Genomic DNA, 23,670 nt, shown 5'->3' with positions numbered 1-23,670 from the left:
GCTGCGGGGTTGACGGATGTGAGCAGCAAATTCATCTTGGGAGGCGATATTATCAACGATTCTGGATATTGATGACGGCCCTCGTTTGTGTATTATATTGCACTTTGTTTGTGTCCTGCGTCATTCCAGCGCTTCCAAACTTCATGACAACGCCGCCGCAGCTGTCGAGGAGCGTTCCAGGTCTTGGAGCCAAGAGAACTAGGATCCATATAATGACGGCATGTCAAGACTTCTTCACATACTCCATTCTGATATTGACCATTTCGGCACTTCGCTCATCAACGTCATGATGATGCCAGAATCGCACGTCTGGCAGGCAAACACAGTTTCAAGTCTGCCTCCATTGAACTGGCTAACATCACACTCCTCAGACGCTTCGCTGAACGCCTCCGTTATGGGCATTTTCGTCCTCATTGCTTCCATCCATGGGCATGACCACTTGATCAGCTCACTGGCAGTGAAGCCGTCACCATCGATGCAGCACCCGATGCAGCTTCACTTGGAGTTCGTTCTCAAGAAGCCCTCGGCGCCCTATTGCGTAAACAAGATTGTCAGCAGACGAAGGTGAAGGTCAAGGATGATGGATTCCTCGGATTTTCGCGAGCAATGCATCCCCTCAAAGGAAGATTTGAGAAATAACAAGGATTAGTAGAAGTTGATCCCGCATCCTCTCATCACATGAAACGCCTCATGGCCGAACAGTCGCCCCAAAGGGCGTCCAACATATGTCTCCCCCAACTCTGCATGCAACTTCCCGAAGCACATCTTGGCGAATATCTGAGAGCAAGGCGTCTCGGAGGGAGTAGCAAGAGTCCGTGTGTTTCCTCAGTCGACCAGCGCAGCAACCTGTGCTGCGTTGTTGCAATGCTATGCCAGACTTGCCGGGTGCCATCACAGATGTCTTTGTCGGGAACAGGCAGCGAGGACTGGAAAATGGCTTCGTATGGTAGCGTTTCTTGACCCTCGACTGGCAAGACTCTCCCCGCTCGCCTAATCTTATGTTCGGGTCGAGAGGAACGCCACGTGGACGCAGAACGAAGAGCTTTCGTCTTGATCGGTGGGCTCATAAACTCGACGACAAATCTTACCACTTGGCACGGCTAAATGATGTGGCAGATGGGAAGGTCTTCAAATGCCTAGCCAAAAGGTGCATGAGACTTTGCGCGTCGTCCCCAGAAGTTTGATCGATGTCATGTTTGCATCGAATATCACAAACCTTGGGATGGGCAGATAGTCGAGCGTTGCTCCCTCGTGTGCTGAGGCCCACGTCGGTAGGCGGTTGAGGCGAAAGGTCGGCCGTCGGTGCCCGATCGCTATATGATCATCTGCCTGACAATATGCTGTTCATTTACTTGACAGGCAGACGCACAGTGACCAAGGCGGCAATGCACATGCCCGAAAGCAAGTATACGTTCGCATTGCAGACCCCTCAACAAGTAAGGCCATTTTTCTGAAAAGCACTACAGCGATGATGAATGTATATCACCAGGCGCGCCCGTTGCAATCATGATCGGATGCGGGATGAGATGACCCAGCTGAACCCATCGTGGAATGGCATGTCATTGCTGCAACTAACAGCTTCGGTCAGCAGCCATAGGCACATACGCATCTTTAAACACCAAGCAGCCAGCGCCAGCCAGCCAGGCTTGGATTGCGATGACTCTTGATTCCAAAACATCGAGGTCGTTCCCGTCGCGGTTGTATCAAATCCCGGCCCATGGCGGCCACTCGGCGCCGGCGGTGGGGGTTTGGAGGCTCACCACCCCCCGTCCCCGGACAAGTCTCCCGGAGCACAACCCAATCCTGAATAGCGGTACTGAACACCACAAAACTTCAGTTATCCCAACACCGGAACAACCCGTGTGGCATCTCCCAAGCATTCCAGCCCGCAGAACAAGCCTCGACTTTGTCTTCGGCCTCACTCAGCTCCCGCAGCTGGTGCGACCTGGCAACCCAGTTCTTGGGCCGGACGAGAGTTGTGCCCTATTTTCCCACCACAAGCAGAAAATGCGAACAGTCCAGGCGCACAACTCAGTGGAACTCGGATGCGTGAGGCTGTCAGCCCAAGGCATCAGAGCCCGATCTCTGCACGACGGCAAGTCCTCCTTGGAGGCCGGAAGCCCTGACACAGTCGCACGGCGTGGGACGAACAACCTGCATGTGGCCGCACACGCACACGGAGTGGACCGGAACGCCGTCCTACGGTGCGGTCGCCGCCTGCAGCTGGAGAAACCTCCACCCGGCTTGGCTCGGGATACTGACTCTACCGGACTGGATGGAGCCCTCTGAGGGAGGACGCGAGTCGGTCTGGCGGTGATGCTACGGCGTACCGTCTGCGAAGGAACGCTGTGTGGGCGCGCTGCTCCGTCTATTCGACTGCTGTCACCGGCTCATCCCTGGCAGGTCGCCTCCGTTGTGGAAGCGAGCGTGGTAGGCATGGTGTCTTTTAGGCCAAATATGGCCAGTTGACGACAACCGGCGGGGAATAACAGGCGTCCTAATGCCCCCCAGTGTCCAGGGCTGGAGTCCATCTGCATGGGGGACAATGAGCGCTTCCAAGTTGGAACTGAGCAGGTGCCGTATTGAGTGGGTTCGGTGAAGTTGAATCGCCCAGGGCGGCGGGCCATACGACGGGGATGTTTGTGTTGTCCGGGCCCTTTGGGGGGAATCAGCCGCCCGTCCACCTCAAAGTGTCATGCTATTGGGGGCCGCCCGGTAGCACTGAATGGGAATGCGCGGTCGCCTCGTCTCGCTTCTGCTGTCTATTGAATTGATTTCTTTTATTGGCAACTCAACCACAACTTGGGGGTTACTGGCGTTACTGGCGGTCGCTAAGTATATCTTCGCACGCCTGTCGTTGTACTCAGTATCTCGCTAATCTTTCTCGGAAGAATGGTTGCTGCTCCCGGCCTCGGCAAGACTATGGGAATTGTCCAGACGTCGAGCAGGCATGGACATGTCGAGAACTGCGGGGGACGAAGTTTGGTTGCCCTTATCTCACCGCAACTGATCTGTCATCTTGGATGGGGCGTCATCACCTCCCCTCCAGCATTGCACAAACTCGGAGCCATGGCCGGTCTTGGCCGTGCGAGTTTGCAAGCCTCGGGATCGTACCCACGGGTGGAGGATGATGGGTCCTGCAAACATATCACCGATTGACCGGCCAGTGTGGCCTCATCGGGATTGACTTGCGGTATTGTGGTTGCGCCTGCATCGCTTGCAGCGGCTTCAAAGCGCTCGCATTGCGTGCGCATCTGCACCTAGAACTTGCTCGAAGCACACAACATGTTTCTGCTTCGTTCTTGAAGTCTACTTGCGCAACTTGTTCGTCGTCGTCGCACAGAGACCCGCCAGGACGGAGTGCGAACATTGACGGACTGTCTCTGGTAGACACGATCGTCGCCCATCATCTTCTCGCTAGACTAGCGCGGGCGATGGCGTCGTAGACTGGTGCCGCAGCCTAAGGACAAGCCACCAGGAACCCACAGTCTTGATCGTGGGGCCATGTGAGATGCAGCACGAGCGAATCCGCCTGTTGGAGGTCAGTTCTCGTTCTTCTTTCACCCACAGATGCGATTGCGTCCGAGGGCGGACCTCCTGGCCCTTGGAGATGTTGGTGGCTTGCCGCGCAAGTCTGTGGAGGACAACGGGGCCGCGAATGGTGAGGCGGTTCAACGAGTGACAACTCTGACAATTTCCACATCGCGTTGGATGGAAAACACTAGCCAAACAGCCCGGGTTCGGAACAGTCTGCCAGTCCGTGGATGCGGATGCCGTGCTCTGCTAGCAACTGTTCATCAGCAGCGACGGCGATGTTGAAGACAGGGGTAAACTTGGAAGAAGACCTGGTTGCGTACGCAGTAAGGCTTCAGGGACCTTGAGCCGCTGCCAGTCAACCAGTGATTGTTGCTGGCATTGGCAGGGTCGCAGTTGGCCAGCGACTTTTGCCGGTGGACGGCTCTTCTTGAACCCCCGAAGCGATCACTACCAAGTCGGTCCACAGCCAAGGTGATCATGATAGTACAATCTCCACAAGGTGCGTCTGATCTTCGACACTGCTGCCAGGACACCAACAGGAATGACCTTGGAGCGGGCGACGACTTGTCAGTGTCGGTATGCAGTTGTCCTGCAGGTTGCAAGGTTGATCCAGATGAAAAAACTGCGCGCGAAAGACGAGACGGAACGTCCTAAACCGCGGGCTGGAGAGGAGATTACAATACACATTGCGCGGCGCGGCGAGGCGAGATCCAGGGACCACGCGCCTTGTCAGCCGTCTGCGTATCTGTCCAGTCTGTGTTGTTGGTGGCCAAGGTCGAGGGCTGTTTGAATCTGACGTGAATCCGAATCTGAATTGCGCCGCTGCTTCCAAGCAAACGGCAAAGTGCGTGAGTGTCCAGTCCCTGTGGTATTCCCCCGCCGCGCCTGCTGAGAGCTGCACATGCGAGGTTCCTGGTTGCAGTGCAGTGGGCATCTGTGCGGTTGACCAATAGAGTCGTGCAATTGATCCCCCGCACAACTAGCAAGCAAGAAGGAAATGATAGGGATTCAGATCCCTTGGAGTCGGTCAGTCCCTAGCCGACCGAGATTTGAGGAAGAAGAAAAGAGCCTAGCATGGCCTGGCATGGATGGCACTCTGTGCGTTCGGTTGTTGTCAATGTTTGTTAGCGCGACTGGACGCTCTGGGCGCGCCCGCGAGACTCTGGCGCGTTAATTGAGGTCGTGTCTCTCATCTCTTGGTGGTCAGGAGTTGGTGGGTGTACCCGTGTTTGTATTGGTGCTGGTGGATTGAAACAAGCCGAACGCCAGAAGAAAAGAACCGTGTCCGCGATACTAGTTGGAGTTAGCCCGACGTCCCAGCACGACTTGGCTCACCCAAGCGAACGATTCGAGAAGTGCGGCCAGCGATGCAGGGAAGCCGCTGGAAGGCGTTGTGGGAGTCTGCAACGGTCGATCGGGCAAGGGTGGCCCGTCTCTCGTCCTCTGGTCTGGTCTCGTAGAGCGTGCCTCGGGACAAGATTCGGCGGCTCAGATGGCACCTTCCAGATCACTCAGTAGGCCCGACATTGCAAGTCCGGATGCTGGACGCATCTAAGCCTTTACTAAAGTATTGCTTGTGCTTGGCCGCCAGGCATCTAGGCAGATCGCGATCGTGTCATTTTATGGCTGGAGCTGCGATGCAGTTGTGTCCGTATAGGTTTCCAATATAATCAAACCCGGCTTGTTCGGCCGTCCTCCTTGCTGTTGATAAACATGGCAGCCGTCCATGCCCCAGCTTGCCCGGCTTGGCTGCCCCCGAAAGCCGCAAAATGCCCGCGTCATTGAGTCCTGGCATTCGGCAGCTATCTCGGTCGTGTGCTGCCCGATCGGGTCATGTTCGCGGGGAGGGGAACGGCAGAGCCAGGAACAATCCATCTTTGTGGAAGAGTGGCGGCCAATTTTTTGCCCTGCCCCTTTCTTCTCTGCGAATCAATGCCATCGTCGGCGAAGACTCCGGACTTAGTCACCAAAAGTGCATCCCAAACGGGGACCCCTTTTGATGTTGAGCTTGTTTTCCCTACATACTGTCAACGTTACGGTAGCATCGTGACGGGTGCAAAAACGGCGAGGTTCTGGGGTCTTTGTCTGTTGGTGAAGTGCTTTCCGCATTTTCCTCTGGAAGGAACTTGAAGACCAGATTGATTGCTGACGGCCCACGGGGGGCATTGAGCGACAGGGACGGGGGTTGATTGGCCTAGGAGCGGAAGTTTTGCTCCAGAGACATGGGATGAGGCAGAAAACGTTGCTGGAAGCTGCCGAAACTCTGTTGATGGTGATGAGTTGATGATGTCTGCGGCGCCGAGGCTCTTGGAAAAAGACCAGACGGGATGATGTTGCCTTCCCTTGCAGTGTCGTAAGCTGCAGGACGCAACTCTGTTGTTGCAAATGATGCTAAAAACCTACCCATTCAGGCCCTCAATAAGCAGCCAAATAAGTCCCAGCAAAGGTTGTCGGTAGGCTCTACGGCGTGAGTGTCACCCCCCGCTACGACAAAAATTCTCGTAAACTTGGTGACAGTGAAGCATCGGTCTGGGACAGCTGTTTCAAGCAGACAGCGGGACGTTTCCAACGAGATTGAGACTTGTGCAACTGGTCTGGGCTTCTTCATCTCGCAGTCGCAGGAACATTCGCCAGACGTTGGCGCCGACGGCTTCCCCGTTGCAAGAGCGCGGCGGCCAGGGATGTCTTGATTGCGTTATTCCCTGGGGAAGGCTTTGTCGGGAATAATGACAGCGGTTGAAGGAAGCAGATTACAGATGCTGGCTTCGATGAGATAATGCTCAGGCCGTTCATCGCTTGACTATTCTCCATCTTGTCGTTCGTGTCCTTCAATCTTAATTTCGATGCTGCTCATCATCAGAACACACCATCGACATCGCCTGATCAACCTTAAACTGGATGCTTACCTCAGGCGCAACGCAGGGTCTTGTGCTGCTGACATTCTCTTCATCGCGAACAGCACCACAGCCCAGGACCAGGGACATGGGCGCGCATCGTCCAAACAGCACTAGCCAGCGACACGAATCTCTGCATCAATGCACGGATGGGCGGGAAAAGCAACACTGACAGCCAAAATAGCTCTGCTGTCGCGTGCTGTATTATGCTCAGCGGCCCAGTTGTGGCTCAATAGTTTCTAGCAGATCGAGCATCACAAGGCTGAAGTATCATTAGCTTATGAGTTGTGCGTAGGTAGCATAGCCTTCAATGTAAGAAGCAGATTGCGGGCGACCAGGCGGCTCCTTGTAAAACCATGTTAGCGGGACCTGGCCTGGGGTTTTTTTTTCTTCTGGTCGCTGACAGGAAAACTTCATTTCCAAAGCATGAGCTTCTAGACTGCGTTGCGGAGTAATGCGTTGGAGTACCTCATGGGGGTTTGCCAGCATCGAAATGCAGAGAGCAACTCACCGCAACTCACTTCACATCGCCAGAGACGCGTGCCGCTAGCGCTGCTGCAGTGGCATCAGGATCAAGCGTCCGTAGCTTGCTTTGATATGCAGCCTTCCACAGGGGAGAAACATGGGATTGTTTACTCATGCCCCCATAATCCCCCTCACTGCATCCTGAAGGCAAATTGCACAGTGGTCAGCGTGCGGAAGCATCACATCTCATCGGCAGGGGGCGCCGGAAAGTTGTAGGGGACCGCAAGGCCGTCGCCGCATCGCCGCCAGAAGCGATCAGGGCCTGTTGTCAAGCATGTTGCTGCGTACCCACTAGCCTGCTAGCGTCATTCCCGCCCCGTTGTCGTTGTTGACCCCGTTTTCAGCCTGTGGGAATCTCGTGTGGGCGAAGTCGTGGTCGTAGCCGTAGCCGTACACTGGTTCGTAGTCGCCGCCACTCGCGGCATAGATACAATACGGGTACAAGTACCTAGTGGACCGGGCGAGGTCTCCTCCCTTTTGCATGTAAGCCGCGGTGCATCCCACGTACAGCATACCTCGAATGTCTCTCCATCGCCCGCCTCTCTCTCGTGGGCCACTGGCAGCCCGTTGGTCGTTGGTCCCTACTTGACTTGGTGGACCCCCGACTGGTCTCTGGCCACGGACTAAATATAGTGTATAAAACTGAGCTAAGGCTCAAGGTCGAAAGTGCGAAGAACAAGCGTGAGGAAGAAAGAATGGATGAAAGCAAGAAAAATGTGGCAAACATGGGATGATGCGGCATGCAGCTGCAAACTCTGAGATCGGATCGGAGGCCGGGCCTCAGTCAACGTCATGGGAGGCTGTCAAACCTCAACGGCCGGCCTCGAGAATTAGGCATGGCCGTGGTGCAGCATTCTGAGCCAAGCAAGTGACTTTAACAGGCCATTAAATGCGCCGGAGGTAGATTGGGACGGAGTCGTAAGACAGGACACTCTTTTTTGGACGTCCGGATATAAAGTGCGTCGTTCGACAGGGCTTCTCCGTCTGTGATTTGTTCGTGATGGCTGCGGCGCTGCTGCTTGCTGATGCGGCCGAGCTGCGGAGCCCATCGTGAACGGCTTCGCTCCCCCCTCCGTCGGCCAGCACCTGGGACGCCCTGACCAGCCAAACCAAGTCCGGCAGCATCTCCAGACGGGCCTCAATCCACACGTTCCGCAGTCGGGCCCCCGTGGACTCTGGAGTGGGAGATGGGTGTCGAAACTTGAGAGATGACCTGTGAAATTTCCTTCCCGGAACAGGGGAGGCCATCCCTTCCGATATGCACGTAGCATTACCTCACCATCTTAGCCACTGCGGTGGGGTAAGCACGAACTCAAATACGGGGAAAGCGTTCCCTTTTTCTTCGTATCCCCCGGCCCATCACACGTAACAGGTGAATGACCACTGCACTGCAGCAAAAGAGGGGGGCAGAGGCCAGAGGCAGACAGAGATATTCATACAGGCCGGACTGGCCAAGAGAGACTGACTGAGGCGAGGCGGGTGTAATTGGCTGGGCAGGATTCGTAAGGCATGTGTTTGTACCGCCGTGGCGGTCTGGCTGTCTTGCCCTCCGCCGAGAGTTGCGTTGACGAGCCTGGTTTTGGTGAGCTTAGCTGCGCGATCTGCTGCTGATACGGGAGACCGGCCGAGTTGAGGAATCTGCAGGGTCGAGCTACTGTGTTGTATTCGTGCTCCACGACTGTACGCTACTTGTTGGTGCGCATCACCTAGTTGGTCCCCTAGGCTTTGGGGCGACGGCGGTGTGGTGTGTGGTGTGTGGTGTGCCTCAATCCCGAATAGCTGGCTCTGTCCCAGCGCAGGTCTTCGCTGTACTGTCTGTGTACCTTGCGTAAGGGGTCCCGATATGAGGCTGGAGGGAGGCGATTCGGGGTCTTAGTGTGAAGATTTTCGTCTTGGGTCTAGACGAGGGCCGTTTGTTGCCGCTCCTCGTGCCTCGTTTCAACGCAAAGGCAGAAGGCGATGGATTGCCATTACGTGTATTTGTTGTGTCGGAGGAGGCGTTGCGTCTCCTGGATGCAGCTTCTCATCTCTCGTCTTACTGTGCCTGGGCCTGTGCTCTGCGCCCTGCGTGTGCGTGTGATGCCGCGTGATGCTTGTTGGTAGGTAGGCTTGGTAGGCAAGTAGGAAGCTGTCAGTCCTGAAGTTGGGATTGGCGCTGATGAGCTGCGTCGGCCGTGCTTCAAAGGGGCTGCTGCGCGTCTGCGGGACATGTTGATGATGTGCCTTTTGCAGTTGCTTCAAGGCCCTGCGTAAGTGAGTATGAGCGCCTGTGCCTGCACTGGTGGTGCTGATCAGCCTGCTGCACTATTCCATCCAGCCATTTGCCTCCATCTGGCCGTCACCAAACGGTGCCGGACCAATCCCATGGGCAGGTTGGCGGTTCCTTGGCGTGTTCAATGTTGTGATGTGTGTTTTGTTTCCTTTTAACAGAGTACCGTCGGCTTACCTCATTCAGGAGAGAGTGTCGAACGCGGGCATGTCTGTCGCCCAGGAGCAAGGGGTAGCGTGGTCGTGATTCGCCGCCTCTCGGCCGTTTGCCCAATGGCAAAATGCCAAAATTCTCCAAGCCGAGAGACAACTCCCCGAGACGAAGGGACGCGTTCGCACCATTCCGTATTGGGGGCTTCCTGAAGGTCCGCCCTGTGTGGTGGAAGGTCTCACACAGGTCTTGTCTTGGTCTTGCTGGGAGGACGAGAGAGAGGAGAGAGGTGGTTGAGCGAGCTTGGTGCAGTGTGAGGCCCGGCGTTGTGTATTCTGAAAACCTACCTAGGCACCTAGGCAGGCAGGGGCGTCCTGAAGGCGGGCTGATGAAGCTGACGGAAGGTGCCCCTGGAACCACAGCAGCACACTGAGTAACTGAGCAGATATCCGTAATATCTTCTGATGAACAGCGGACAGAGTGCTGAGTGAAAGGGGCATGGCCTGGCATGGCATGAATTGCACATCGAAGGCCATGGCAGCAAATGGGGGGGGAAAGTCCCCTACCTGCTGAATTGGACCAGTCAGAGGCGGCGGCGCTGGACAGGGCACCCAGGCTGCCGTGGACATCACAGGGTGCCGGGGTAGACGGGACATTTCGCTCCTCGCTGCTCCAGGCCCCAGTCGAGGTAGCGGGTACGAATAGGAACGTCGAACGGGTGCATGGTGTGGGCAGTGGTGCAGTAAGTCTGCCTGTGGACAATCGGCCGGGGTCCCCTCCCAGGATGCTTTGGTCCAAGTGGAACTCCATCGCCGTCTGGCTCCAGCAAGCCAATGCAGCATCGGTACGATAGTGCCAAAAACCTTCCCATCTGGCAGTCTCCAATCTCGACCAGACCCTTCCTGCCTATCCACCGTCTGTGTCTGTCTCCAGTCTCCAGTCCAGCGTGCTCCTCCTCCTTCCAGGACTCTCGTTCACTCACCTCGCACCTCATCATCTTCACACCCGACTTCCTCTCTCTGTATCCCCTCAAAAAATTCCCATCTCGTCTTCCTTCCCTTTTTCCCTCCCCCCTTCCCTTAGTCCCCCTTCTCTACTACAGCCTCCTCAGCCCTTTCCCCCCCCAAAGAAAAAAAAAATCATTCCCAATTCGTCCCATCAACGACCCCTTTTTTTCGTCCCAAAAAAAAAGTCACGAAATCCCCCCCCCCCAACGCTGAGGTTGTCTGACTCTCAGGGTCCTGCTTCCTAGGTTGTCCCCATATTCAAATCCCCGGTCCAACGTTGTCCCCTCGATCACACCTCAACTCGTCCTTCGCTCTTACCGTCGTTCTTACTGTGCCTCCTTTCCTTCCGCGTGTCGCCCATTCATCTTTCCCAACCCAACAACCAAAAAAAAAACTACAAACCGAAAACACAACCGACTCCTCTCACGATTGCTTCCTCTTTGTGAACCCGACGGAGCTTCTCGAAAAGCTTCCTTCCCATAGCCGACGACGACAACGATTAGACGATCCCGTGCCCTGACTCGTCATCACCCATCCCTCTCCGTTCCCGACGACTGCTGCGTTACGATTTCGAACCGGATACGAGTCCCTGACATTCCCATGTTCTTGGTCGATTGCTAGCTACGACTCGAGTTGTCTGCGTGACACTTGATCCCCTCTTCTCTCTGCCCTCGGTCGATCACCTCTTCCATTTTGGCTACTACTTCGTCGACGACGGCGAAGACGACGACTTCGCGGTAGCAGTGAAGCGTCTACTCTCTTCGGCACGACGACACCGTTACTGCCCCTGGCCGCAGGCGACCTTTCATTCCACACCCGAGTTCTGACCATTCACGCCAACTTCACTTCTCCCAGACGGTTATTGGTCACCCGGAATACAGCAGAAATATTTCTTCCCCTTGCATTCGAGAAACTCAAAGGTTCGTCCATCGCCTATCTCGCAAATCATCCTGTACCTTTTCACGGCGAACGAGGCTTGTGTGTGTTCGCAGCCTCGCCATACGAATGGCTTCATTTGGATATGCTGCTGGAAGCGATACATCTTGGCTAACAACTAATTTTCAGTATTTAGCATTTGAGCTGCAATTTGCTAGTTCACCCGTCTATAACCATCTGTCGCCGTTACGTCCAAGTCTGCTTGGACCTGACCTAGGAGCAAAACGAGGTTGACGTAAGAGCACTCGTTCGGCACCTTTGCAGTTGTCGTTTGATTGGAATATGGCTGCGTTGGTTCAAACGTATCCCCAGCAGACCAGCACTGTCACTCTCCAGACCCGATCATCCGGAAACATGATGCCCGCACAAGCTCAGGCAAATCAGCAGTACATGGCCGCCCAGCAGGCGCAGCGAAACTTCTCGGGGGCGTCAGGCGTTTACCGCGGCAGTAATGCTCCCATCCAGCCCTATGCCTTCACCAGCACTCCCAGCCTGAACACGACTGGCCAGTGGCAGCAGTATGGCAACGGTTATCGCACGGCATCTTCTCCCGCTGTTCCGACACAGGGTATGGTTCAAGGACACGATGGCAACCGGTCTCGTCACACTGGAAGCTCTTCCGTTTCATACAGCCATAACATGGGTACGAGCCAGGGCGGATCCAGAGACGATTCAGCCATCCCCGCCGCTCGCACAAATCCCCAGGCACAGAGACCTCAATCTGCGTATCTTGCCGGCAGCACGACACCGCAAATGACGTTCGCTCAGGCCGCCGGTGCTAAGACGACACCTGATAGGTACAGGCGCCCGGCTCTCCAGCAACAGCAGCCTCGCCAGACTAGCGCCCCTTCAGGGTCAGGCATGGCCACCGTTAGTCATTTGTACAATGCACCTGGCTCCAATGACCAGAAGAGCGCGTCAGTGCGAAGCCGGAATGCGTCTTTCCAGAGCAGACCAAGCAGTTATTATGGCGCGGTTGATGACATGCAATTGAATCGACCGGCGGAGGACACCATGCGACTGAGGCGGCGCAGCATGCATTCGCTAGACTCTGCCGATTATCCCAAGCCGCTAACCCCACAGGAATTCGCTCAGTCGGAAGAATCCTCCCGTCCCGACCGCGTTCCAACTCCCAAAAACAACGAAAAATCGCTTCGCATGGTTTCCAGTCTCGCTCCTCCCACCGACACCAACATGCATGTTCGCAATGGCAGCGCAGAAAGCGTCGCGTCGAGTCGAAGCAGCCATTCGCGGCCGTCCTCGGTAAGCATCTCGCTCTGCATGCACACCGCATTATCTGTTTTTGTTGATGCGTCTTCTCGCCTCATCCCTCTGATGGATTGCCCAATCACGCATTGGCCCGACCATCCTGAAGTGTTCCATCGCTAACAAGGTTATTTCCACCAGTCTGCCAACCGTAGCGTACCCACCCCCACCGCAAACCCCTCTCTCTCCTCGTCTTCTTCAACCCCAGATGATGCTTCATCGAAACATGACCAGCTCAAGATCGTGAACATCCCGCCACGAAACTCATCGTCAGATGCGGCCAAGCGACAACCCACTCCGTCTCCTCTCTCCAAGCCGGTGACCATGTCGACCGAGTCCAGTCCCCAAAAACCACCTTCCTCTCTGGGATATGCTCCGCAGCAGGCTGCATCCAACGCCAACGCCAGCAGCCCCGCCGCGCAGCAGCTCGCAGCAATCAAACAGAATGGCACGAAATCCAAGAGCAAGACATCGCGACTTCGCCGCGCATTTTCTTTTGGTAGCGCCGCTGATTTTAAGAAAGCTGCTGGTCCCGAACCCCCGGTGGAACCCAGCAATGTGAACGCCGGTGATGCATCGAAGTTGCACAAGGACCCGACCGCAGATGAGTTGTACGAGGCTGAGCAGGCGGCCATCGCCAAGAAGCAGGAGGAGGGGGGAATCGGGAGCAACATTTACGGCGGAAGGCTATTTTCTGGATCGACCGACAATCTGTCCATCTCGTCGACGGCGTCTTCTGCTTCTATCATGATCCGTAAGATGGGTCGCGGCATGAAGAAGAGCACGCGATCATTAGTGGGTCTCTTCCGACCGAAGTCCGTTATTGGCGTTCCCGCCGCCGATGCCATGGCTCCGGAAGCTAGCCAGGCCGCTGTCTCAATGATCACTGTCGAGGCCGAAAGAGTCAACGTCAACCCTGACCCCCGCGCACAAAATGGCGGTGGTACAGGGTTCCCTCACCTGGAGCGAAACTCGCTGGACGTCTCCAACACTCCTAGCATGGTTTCCGAGCGTGCTGGAAGTTCTGGCACCGACAGCGCCGGTCGAAAGAGCATCGTGGGTGGCGACAGGGAGCGTGCCGAGGTTCTAGCTGCTGTCAGGAAAGGCATCCTCAAGCACAACGGCCGATCAAACAGCCCAGCACGCGATGGCGCCAAGCCCTTCGAACTCCCCGCCATCCCCAATGTCTCCGACTCGCCCATTTCCACCGCGCCTAGCACGCCGAATGATGAGGCACAAGGCCACAAGCGTTCGGGGTCGGTCGCCATTGGCAGCGAGGATTATTTCATGACCGCTCTTAGACTCCGCCAAGACAGCAAGAGTGCTCCTGGAACGCCTTCCGGAGGTACCAAGAGGAACGCGACATTTTCACCGAGAATCGTCTTTCACGACACATGGCCAAGTGGAGAGTATGATCGCAGGGGCGAGATTGCTACATGCAACCGCCTGACGCCCATGTTGGCTCAGCAGATCAAGGAGGAGCTCAACACATTCAAGATGGTACGTTGGTATTGCAGGAAATTTCCAGACCCCCAAACGCTAACAGCACACAGGAAATGGAAGTTCACGAAAACTCCAAGATTTACACGCACTTCTTCTAACGACGGCTACGCCTGCAAGACGGAATCTTCCAAATTTTGCTTCTTGATGATGGGCACACCCAACCCATCATGTATTTGAACTACATTTACCATTCGACGGCGTTCAGGAACAGCATCGTACGGTGTCAAGGCGTTCTCAGTCGTCACTCGACAGCATTTTCCATTGCCTGGCTGGAATGGCTGAAGGGCCGCCCTCCATCGATTAATTTTCTGCGGATGGGCTGGGCGACACTCGGAGTTGGCGGCCAGCCAGAACAACATACACAGGCCAGTCAGTGCATACACGGGCCGAAAAGCCTGTCTGCATTTGGGCAGCGGTCACACGGACCATGGGACACGATGGCGATAATGGTGGTAGCCTCCATTGTTCTTACACTTTTTATCAGATGGGCCCAAGCCTTCTGGAGGACGAGATGCGGACTCTACGGAGATCCCATTGCACTCGACACTCGGTCGAGTTTTTCTGTGTTTGTATTTGCTTTGTCGGCGGTCAAAGGGTTTTCTTTATCTGTCGGTTCCATTCGCGTTCTGTGGCCTTCCAGTTGCGTGGAGTCAAGAGGAGGCAGATAGAAAGTGTGTGTGTGGCTTTTTCATCTCGAAAAAACAGCTTTAGTCTCAGCGAGGTCTTGATGCTGGTATCGACCATTCCAGCGAATTGAATACTTTAGAGCGTACTGCCTCCCTGCAAAACTTTATCCCGGGTTGCATGTGACGATGGGTTGAAATGCCACCCACCAAGCGAAGTCCTTTGTTCTCCTGCCGCGCCCTGACTGGTCTGACACACCGTCTCAGTGCTAGATTCAGACGAGCGGCGCGATGAGACCCAGGCACCTCGTTGTACCTGGTACATGCTACCCCTTGCGGACCAGCGGGACGACGTCATTCGTCGTGCGTCGAGGTCCCCTTGGGTGCGTGGGGGAATTGGCAGAGACCCGCAGCCCCACCAATCAGATAAGCTCAGAGTCCTCAGCCTCGTGCCCACCTGCGCAAGGCTCAAAACTTTTTTTTTGGGTCCCGCCTATCGCCTTCGCCATCACCCATCAAAGTCGCCCATGGACGATGCAGCACTTGGTCGCATGCCCACTGGACTGAGAATACCGACATTCTGGAGATTTTACTGAGGCTACGGAGGCTCCGGACGCCTCACATCATCCGGCTTACCCGCTCCTTCTCGACAAAAATGGCGACACACGCGACCGACACAACCGCCGCGGGGCCCGAGGCCGCTGCGGAGGTCAAGCCGAAGCTTCACGGTCGGGCCTTTTACGAGAGCATAGGGAGCCCAAAGTACATCCTGGCTCCCATGGTGGACCAATCTGAATTCGTGAGTTTTCCCTTGGCCTCCCATGAACTCGGTTGCCTCGGGCGCATGACTGACAGCTTGGCGTTTATGTAGGCATGGCGAATGCTGAGTCGATCGTTCCTTACCCCCGAAGAGCAGACCAACCTGGTCGCATACACGCCCATGTTCCACGCCAGGATCTTCAACGACACGGAGCACTACCGCGACGGCCACTTCCAGGCCGTGCGCCCCGCGACCAACGGCGGCACCGAGGCGAAGCCGACGCCGGAGCCGTGGCTCGATGGCAACCCGAAGATCGACCGGCCGCTATTCGTGCAGTTCTGCGCCAACGACCCGGACGCGCTGCTGGGCGCCGCTCTCAAGGCCGCGCCGTACTGCGATGCGGTGGACCTGAACCTGGGGTGTCCGCAGGGCATCGCGCGCAAGGGCAAATACGGCGCGTTCCTGCAGGAGGACCAGGAGCTCATCTTCAAGCTGATCAACACGCTGCACAAGAACCTGCCGATCCCCGTGACGGCCAAGATCAGAATCCTGGACACCAAGGAGGCGACGCTCGCGTACGCCAAGAACGTGCTCGCGGCGGGGGCGTCGATCGTCACGGTGCACGGCCGCCGGAGGGAGCAGAAGGGGCACCTCACGGGGCTGGCGGACTGGGGCATCATCAGGTGGCTGCGCGAGCAGCTGCCGGCCGAGACGGTGCTCTTCGCGAACGGGAACATCCTGCAGCATGCGGACCTGGCGCGCGCGCTGGAGGCGACGGGCGCGGACGGGATCATGAGCGCAGAGGGGAACCTGAGCGACCCGGCCATCTTCGGCAGGGAGCCCGAGCCCGGGAGCGAGGTCGAGAAGAGGGAGTACTGGCGCGGGAAGAACGGCAAGGGCGGGTGGAGGGTGGACGCTGTCATGAGGCGGTACATGGACATTCTGCACAGGTACGCGGCCGGTGTGGAGCCGCCTGCGCGGCGTCCGCTGTTCGTGCCTGGCGACGACACGGCGTGGATGGAGGAGATGGATGAGGCTGCTGCCGAGGAGGACGAGCCTGCGCGGAAGAAGAGGAAGAAGGACACGCCCGGGAAGAAGGCGAGCGGCAAGAAGGAGCGCACGAATAACCCAAACTATGCGGCGATGCAGCCGCACATGTTCCACATGTTGAGGCACTTTGTGTCGAAGCATACCGACGTCAGGGACATGCTTGCGCGCGCCCGGGCGGGCGACATGGAGGCGTACGAGGAGATTCTAAGCAAGGTGGAGAGGAAGGTTGCGGACGGGCTGGTTGAGTATGAGAAGAGCGACGGGAAGATGTTCGAGATGGAGGGAGGTGAGAAGGAGGAAGAGGAGATTGTGGAGGACGGAGAGAGCTCCAAGGGGGCTGTGCAGAGGTGTGCGAGGCCGTGGTGGGTTGTGCAGCCCATCATCAGGCCGTTGCCGAAGGAGGCCATGGCCAAGGGGGCTGTCTCGCTGAGCAAGAAGGACAAGGCCAAGTTGGCGAAGGAGAATGGCAACGGGGAAGTGAATGGCGAGAAGAGCGTTGAGGAGAAGGTCTTGGAGACGGATGACAAGTTGATTGCGGGTTGACGATGGAGACGAAAAGTAATGGAAATGATATACCCCCTTCTCACTTTAACTTTATGAACGATGTTGCTTGGTGTGAGACATGAGTGACGATGTAGGGCGACCAGTTGGGTGACGGGAGCTGGGAGGGCAAATGAGACACCTCATCGCGACGAGTACGAACAGCTTACATGTGTTGAAGTCAATCATTGACTATCTCTTTCTCCTTGCTACTTGCTTTGTGGGTAGTGGCCAGAGTAGGCAGCAGCCCTTCGAATTCTGACCACATGCATGTCTTTCGAAGAAGGCCGCTTAGTGCAGCATTCTGATGAATGATACCACTGGTAAAAATCCAAGATTCTCTCAGTTCAACCCTCGAAGGTCGAACGGGGCTTTTTTTCCTCTTTTCTTTTACCTCTCCCTCCTCACATATCCAAATCCGTTCCGTTGCAAGGGAAATTCTGTAGAAGAGAAATCTTATGCCTGCGGGATGAACGAAGTCCAAACGCCCATTTGACACAGGAGAATTCCAGGTCTCATGATGTTTCTTTGGTCTTCTGCACGAGACTAGAAGTACATAAGTCAGACTAAGCCAATCTTTAATCACAAAAACAAAGGCCTTATGTTGATTTGTTCTCCTGCTGTGAGAGCCTTAAAACCAGCGCCTATCTCGGATACATGGAGGCTGTATCATCTTACATGATATGGATGCTTGAATCTAGAGCTCGGAAGATGGGGCCAAGCCAGTTGTGTTAGTCTAACCCCAGTTGAGGGCTCGCATATTGTCATAACGTGCTCTTGTTTCTATTCCTTAAAACAGGTTAACTACTAGCCTCCTCAAATTAAGCAGATACGGTATCTGACGGGGAAGTACGGCAGAAAGGTGAATTGTGTCAAAACACTCCCATCTAAGTGCTCTAGAATACAGCGGCCAAATGAATTACGGACCAGCCGAGTTTCTTGCTCGTCTCCTGTCTAGTCGGAGAATTTGGCTCTGGTTGGGACCAACACGAAAACATCCAAGGCTGGCAGGGGTTGAGGAGCTGCGCGGCGGCTAAAACATGTTGGAAGAGCTTCCAACCGCAGTATCTGATGGATCTGCCAAGAGATTCTCCAGCTGTGCCTCATCTAATTTTAAATGCAAAAGGTGTTGATTTAGTGTCGCATCCTAGACTGAAGAGGAAGGCGTCAAGATGCGTGTCATAAGGGGGAGACACGGCTGACACTGCGAACGCCTCAATTAATGACCTCCGAGAGCAAACCCAAACAATCACTGCACTACATACTCAATGTGCTTTTATATTCATTGATATGAGCGGGATGAATGGCTACAGGGAACCGGCGGAGAAGATCGTGGCTCACGAGTTGGATCACGGGCCGGAGGTCGTACCAGGACAGTACTGGCCCACGCCTGCCCACCACGGCATCGATGCCAGGCAGTATAGCCAACAAGTTCCACCGGGTTCTGGTTCTGATGTTCGGAGGATATGTGGATTGCATCGCTCGACATTCTACCTCGCGCTGGTTCTTGCAGTGGTCATCATCGTGGGATCGGTCGGCGGAGGTGTCGGTGGTTCGCTCGCGGTCAAGAACGCCCAGAGGTGAGAGGGACAGACGCCCTCGTCGCGTTCATAAATGAGAAAGCTAATGTTAAGCATCCAGGGGCGCCCAGTCTGCACAAGAGTCCCAAGCTACTCCTACTCCGATCCCGACAGAGACCACGATAGCGACAAGCTCAGCAACGGGCTCAGCGTCAGGCTCAGCAAAAGCGTCAGCGACAGGCTCACCCACAACCACCACCCGAATATCGATGCCCACGTTCGGACTGCTGGCGCTCGACTGTCCCAGTATTTCAGGGACCACCGCTTCCTTAACGGCAGGCGGTCAGTCGTCAAGTTACGACCTCGACTGCGGGGTGGACAACAACGGGGACGGCATCGACATCATCGCTGTCGTTTCGTGGTCGCTGGAAGATTGTCTCAGGGTGTGCTCCTCGTTCAACGCGAACCGGAAGAGCGGGTCTGAGAGTTGTGCTGGGGTGCAGTTCCACGCTGACATTGTCGACTTGGTTTCGAGGTTCTCTGGGAACTGCTTTTTGAAGAATACGGAGGGCCGCGCGGTGACGGATACCAACTCGACGAACTTCAATCTGCATGTGTCGGCCATGCTCTATTCGTGAAAGTGTATGAGGGGCTCGTCGAGATGGGTGATGTAGCCCAAACGTCCGAAGACCTTGGCAGTAGATGTTACCATTCAAAGATGAATGCACATTTGACGAATTTGGGTATCAACGTCTCCAGCATTGGCCAGATTCAAAGACCTTGAACGATTCACTGTGTTGTCAACTTCAATCCACAGTTTCTCAGCTGCTGCTGACCTGTCTGGCCGTGCAATCCTTGAGAGATTTATCAGGACAGATTGGACAGATTGGACAGAGGTATCCCTCAGAGAAGTCTGTGCAAGCAGACGTATTCAACCTAAAGCAACATTCGTGACCTAAAGCAGCCGCAGTCCATAGTCCGGAGAATTGAGTGTATCCTCAGAAAGATCAGTGTCATTTCTTGATGAGCAGGCGTGTTATGGGGATCACTGACGACCGATATTCGGAGAGTCCACATCAGCAGTGAATGAATACAGTGCTTCCCTTCAGAGCGCTCAGGTCAAAGTGTCCGCACAGCGTATTGCGAAAATTGCCCGCGAATTGGGCGAACTTGTTGTACTTCCTTTGCAGGGAGTGTGCCTTCATTTCGAAATTATGTTATTATATTTGTCAATCGAGTCAACATTCGTTTCTCATCTCTTTCTGATTCTCTTCTGTCTGAAGTTTCTCTCGAGTCTCTCTACTCCTGGTTATATCGGTTTCTACTGACTCCTTTGAGTTGACCACACTTCAAAAATGTGTAGTAATAGCTGTGTGTAGAAACAATTTTGCAATTAGATAGCTTCCATAATGAGAACCCAATACCACATATAGGAGTGGAGTGCACAAGAGTCTCGTGGGTTGTTTATCGAAAAGTTCTACGTCGACCGAGTCCCAACTGCGTGCTTTACCTGTCTCCATTCTGGATAATGGAGGAAGTCGTTGTGCCACAGCTGTTGGGTCATCTCAAACATTGGTTCAACGGCGCAAAGTGCACCGACATCGAACCTGGAGCAGACTTCGATTTCTTAGTTTTGACTCCATTTTAACTTGCGGAACGTTTTTCGAAGTACACACGTAGAAACCAGTGGGATGTTCACCATAACCTGAGCAACCACCAAGCATCCATACCTAGGGACGAACCCGCCTCTTTCCCCAATTTCGGAACTGGTGCGGTTTTGGCCAACTATTCTGTGACCGGTTGCCTGCGATATCACGTTAGACGGTCAACAGAAAGATTTGCTCGCATGCAATTGCGAAGCTGGCTGGTCTTTCAAAAGGAGACGAAATGAAGTGGACGACATGCCTGCGGGGATCGGCGCCGAAGTCTCCACCACCCAAACGGATATCCCAACACTTGAAGTGATGCAGTCTGCCTCTCATATCCCGAAAAGCTGGCTGGCTGCGCCTTCACGAAAATGGACCTCGATTTCCACTGTCTTGAGCGTGTCTCTGCCGTGTCTGCAACAATTGGTCCTTCCTCACTAGAGTGCTACGTCGTGGAGGTGCGGATAGGCAAGGTAGGTAGTGCTCTGGTCATGCAGGTGCAGCTCCGTCCAGCTGCTAGCGTTCCACTAGGTTTCGCTTAGGCAAGGACCCTGGCCGAAGGAACGGCTTCCGCCTGACATCACCCCATACTTTAGGCCCAGCCGTTCTATCTAGATTTTGAGCCCAGCTTCTCTCTTTCCTCTTTCCAAACCTCCTCCGCGCCACACACCGACAGAACTGCCACGATGAGCGACGAAGACGACTTTGTGGTCGAAGGACCAGAGCTCGCCGAGGATGACCCCATGCGCGCATTCCTTCCCGCCTCATTCGGCAAGAAGTCCAAGGAAGCGAACATTGCCGCCCAAATCGACCGCAGCCGAAGAACGACAGAGAAGGCCTCGGCGGGGGGTTCTAAAGAAGGATCCGCAGGTCCGCCCAAAACTGAACAGACTGAGAAGAAGCCCGACTCAGATAGTGACAGTGACAGCGACGCAAACTCGGACTCGGACGATTCGGATGACGGCGACGATTACCCCGTTTCCCATGAGCTGGTACTGAAGACCCACGAAAGAGCGGTAACGACGGTGACGTTGGATCCCGCCGGCGGACGACTTGTCTCAGCTTCTCTCGATTGCAAAATCAATTTGCACGACTTCGCCTCCATGACGCCGAGCACACTGCGTGCATTTCGAACTGTCGACCCTTGGGAAACGAAGGCTTCTGCTGCGAGCGCCGAGTCGCATCCGATCCACCATGTCGAGTTCAATCACTTGTCGGGCAGCGCCTTCCTATGTGTCTCTGCACACCCACAAGCAAAGATCATGTCGAGGGACGGCGATATCTTGACCGAGTTTGTCAAGGGCGACATGTATCTTCGGGACATGAACAACACTAAAGGCCATATTTCGGAGGTTACAACCGGCACATGGCATCCTGCCGACAAGAACCTCTGCATCACCGCTGGTACAGACAGCACCCTCAGAATTTGGGACGTCAACAACAAGCGCAGCCAGAGAGACGTGATTGTCTTCAAATCGAAGGCAGCCGGGTCGGCCGGTCGGACGAGGATGACGGCGGTCGCATGGGGCTCACCAGTGCAAGGAGGCAACAACGTGCTTGTCGCAGCAGCATTGGACGGGTCTTTGGTCATGTACAGCGGCAATAGCCCCTTTTCACGGCCCACTGCCGAGATCCGCGATGCCCACAAGCCGGATACATGGACTGGTGGCATTGACATTTCTTCCGATGGCCGAATGGTGGTCACTCGAGGAGGAGACAACACTATCAAGCTGTGGGACACACGCAAGTTCAAGACGCCTCTCGTTACCGTGGACCACGCCTCTACATCGGACCATTTCCCGATGAGCAACATTCGGTATTCGCCAAACTCGACCAGCATCCTAACTGGTTCCGCGAATGGCGATTTGCACATTCTCAACCCCGGGAACCTGCGCCCCGAGCATGTCACACCCATCACGCCAGGAGCGCCTCTCATCACAGTCGACTGGCACCCGAAAATCAACCAGATTGTCACTGGATCGGCGAATGGAGAGACCCATGTCTTGTACAATCCTACAATGTCTACTCGCGGCGCCGTCGAGGTCATGTCACGAGCGCCAAAGAAGCGGCACATTGATGACGATCCGTCTCGCACGACCGACATGTCTGTGGGAATGTCGGGTGATTCGATCGTCACACCGGGCGGTGCGATGGCTGGCAGGAGGACGGGCGGAGTTACAGCATCCGGCAAATCTCGCGACCCGAGAAGACCTGCGGTGCTGGAGCAGACGCCATTCATGCGAAATCAGCCGGACGAGAAGCACATTGCGGAGAACATCCCGCTCGCGAAGATGTTGCATGAGGATCCTCGAGAGGCGTTGCTCAAGTATGCTGAAGCCGCGAATAAAGACCCAATGTTCACGGCTGCTTGGCAGAAAACACAGCCTGTGACACAGTATGCGAACTTGAGCGATGAGGAGGAAGGACCTGAGAAGAAGAAGGCTAAGCGGTGATGATAATCCCGTTAGCCATGTTCTCCAGTATCCTCGTAGGGCAATTGGGGTAGGAAATATTCTTGGCAAGTGGTCGGTCGAGAGCCGATTGGTGATGGCATGATGGGTTTGGAAACTTGGGTGAGTTTTCTAGCCGGGGAAAGCTGCTACTGGCGAGACATTTGCGAGCAGAACTCCACCCGTTCATCTCTCCGATTAGCTTTGCTGGAGAGTAGTCTTTGGAGAGGATGCAGGGCGACACGCAAGCGCTACTGTGACTTGCAGCAATGTGGGCATCCTGGGCGGGCGGCCAACTCATCGGGCCAGGCCCAGGGTTCTTTTACGTGGGGTGGGAAGGGAGCGCGACTGGAGAAGGAATGAAGCGACGCGCCCCTAGATGCGACGGAACCATGTATCTTTATCTCATCCTGCTCTCAGGTGCCTGGAAACAAGACCAGAGCCTCAAGCCTCCCGCAATCACAGATGCCAAGCGGCGTGGATCTGGCATTCTCTGGCGGCTGGGACAGGCGTTACGTTAGGCGAAGGTGGCCGGCAAGGCACCTGGCAGGTAAGCTGGTAAGGAAGCACGGAAGGTAGGTACCTTGTAAGTCCGAAGCCAGCCAGTCAAATGAGTGAGTGCTTCCTGCCTGCGTCGGACCAAGGAAAAAGATGGCCCGAGCGCCCTCGCTTGTATGTAATAAGCCTAGCGCGTGACGCCTCAGGCATCAACATCTTGCTGTGCTGAAAATTACGGGGACCGCGTTTCACAGACCGCACCAACCATCAATGAATCTTGTCGTTGTCCTCACCTCTCCATCTCAACCGGCACCGCGCGCATCGAAAAATCGCCATACCCCCTCTGCAGGCATCGACACCATCTCGAAAAATTGTCCAGCAACCTTTTCGACGCGATTTCCTCGCGCATTCCGCTCGAGGCAACGCCCCGACGTCGCGCCTTTCCCCCCAAATCGAATTTTCGCCTCAACCGCGATTGCCCCCTTCCACCCGTTTC

The 23,670-nt window shown here is 55.4% G+C and overlaps 6 protein-coding genes across 6 annotated transcripts; 5 read left to right on the top strand and 1 right to left on the bottom strand.

Annotated features, from left to right (window-relative positions):
* Positions 1–3,417: 3,417 nt before the first annotated feature.
* Positions 3,418–4,016, bottom strand: CGGC5_v007524 (uncharacterized protein; the record flags this gene model as incomplete). Its single annotated transcript, XM_066151866.1, has 2 exons — positions 3,418–3,780; positions 3,858–4,016. 2 exons carry the CDS (start codon positions 4,014–4,016, stop codon positions 3,418–3,420), a joined length of 522 nt encoding a protein of 173 aa, XP_066008769.1.
* Positions 4,017–11,600: 7,584 nt separating this feature from the next.
* Positions 11,601–14,185, top strand: BNI4 (the record flags this gene model as incomplete). The annotated part of the gene is made up of 4 exons (XM_066151865.1): positions 11,601–12,188; positions 12,402–12,581; positions 12,726–14,084; positions 14,138–14,185. The coding sequence occupies 4 exons, from the start codon at positions 11,601–11,603 to the stop codon at positions 14,183–14,185; spliced, it is 2,175 nt and encodes a 724-aa protein (XP_066008774.1).
* A 1,180-nt stretch (positions 14,186–15,365) lies between these two features.
* CGGC5_v007522 (tRNA-dihydrouridine(16/17) synthase) lies at positions 15,366–17,063 on the top strand (the record flags this gene model as incomplete). The annotated part of the gene is made up of 2 exons (XM_032034204.1): positions 15,366–15,509; positions 15,582–17,063. The coding sequence occupies 2 exons, from the start codon at positions 15,366–15,368 to the stop codon at positions 17,061–17,063; spliced, it is 1,626 nt and encodes a 541-aa protein (XP_031886696.1).
* Positions 17,064–18,350: 1,287 nt separating this feature from the next.
* Positions 18,351–19,218, top strand: CGGC5_v007521 (uncharacterized protein; the record flags this gene model as incomplete). Its single annotated transcript, XM_032034203.1, has 2 exons — positions 18,351–18,640; positions 18,702–19,218. The coding sequence occupies 2 exons, from the start codon at positions 18,351–18,353 to the stop codon at positions 19,216–19,218; spliced, it is 807 nt and encodes a 268-aa protein (XP_031886697.1).
* A 1,694-nt stretch (positions 19,219–20,912) lies between these two features.
* On the top strand, positions 20,913–21,225 carry CGGC5_v007520 (uncharacterized protein; the record flags this gene model as incomplete). Its single annotated transcript, XM_066151864.1, has 2 exons — positions 20,913–21,096; positions 21,149–21,225. The coding sequence occupies 2 exons, from the start codon at positions 20,913–20,915 to the stop codon at positions 21,223–21,225; spliced, it is 261 nt and encodes an 86-aa protein (XP_066008772.1).
* Positions 21,226–21,329: 104 nt separating this feature from the next.
* CGGC5_v007519 (putative WD repeat-containing protein) lies at positions 21,330–22,679 on the top strand (the record flags this gene model as incomplete). The annotated part of the gene is made up of 1 exon (XM_032034201.2): positions 21,330–22,679. One exon carries the CDS (start codon positions 21,330–21,332, stop codon positions 22,677–22,679), a length of 1,350 nt encoding a protein of 449 aa, XP_031886544.2.
* Positions 22,680–23,670: the final 991 nt, after the last annotated feature.

This window comes from Colletotrichum fructicola, assembly GCF_000319635.2.
Source record: "Colletotrichum fructicola Nara gc5 chromosome Unknown KSG_Nara_v1_contig04, whole genome shotgun sequence".
Taxonomy (NCBI): domain Eukaryota; kingdom Fungi; phylum Ascomycota; class Sordariomycetes; order Glomerellales; family Glomerellaceae; genus Colletotrichum; species Colletotrichum fructicola.
This window is presented reverse-complemented; position numbering and strand designations above follow the sequence as displayed.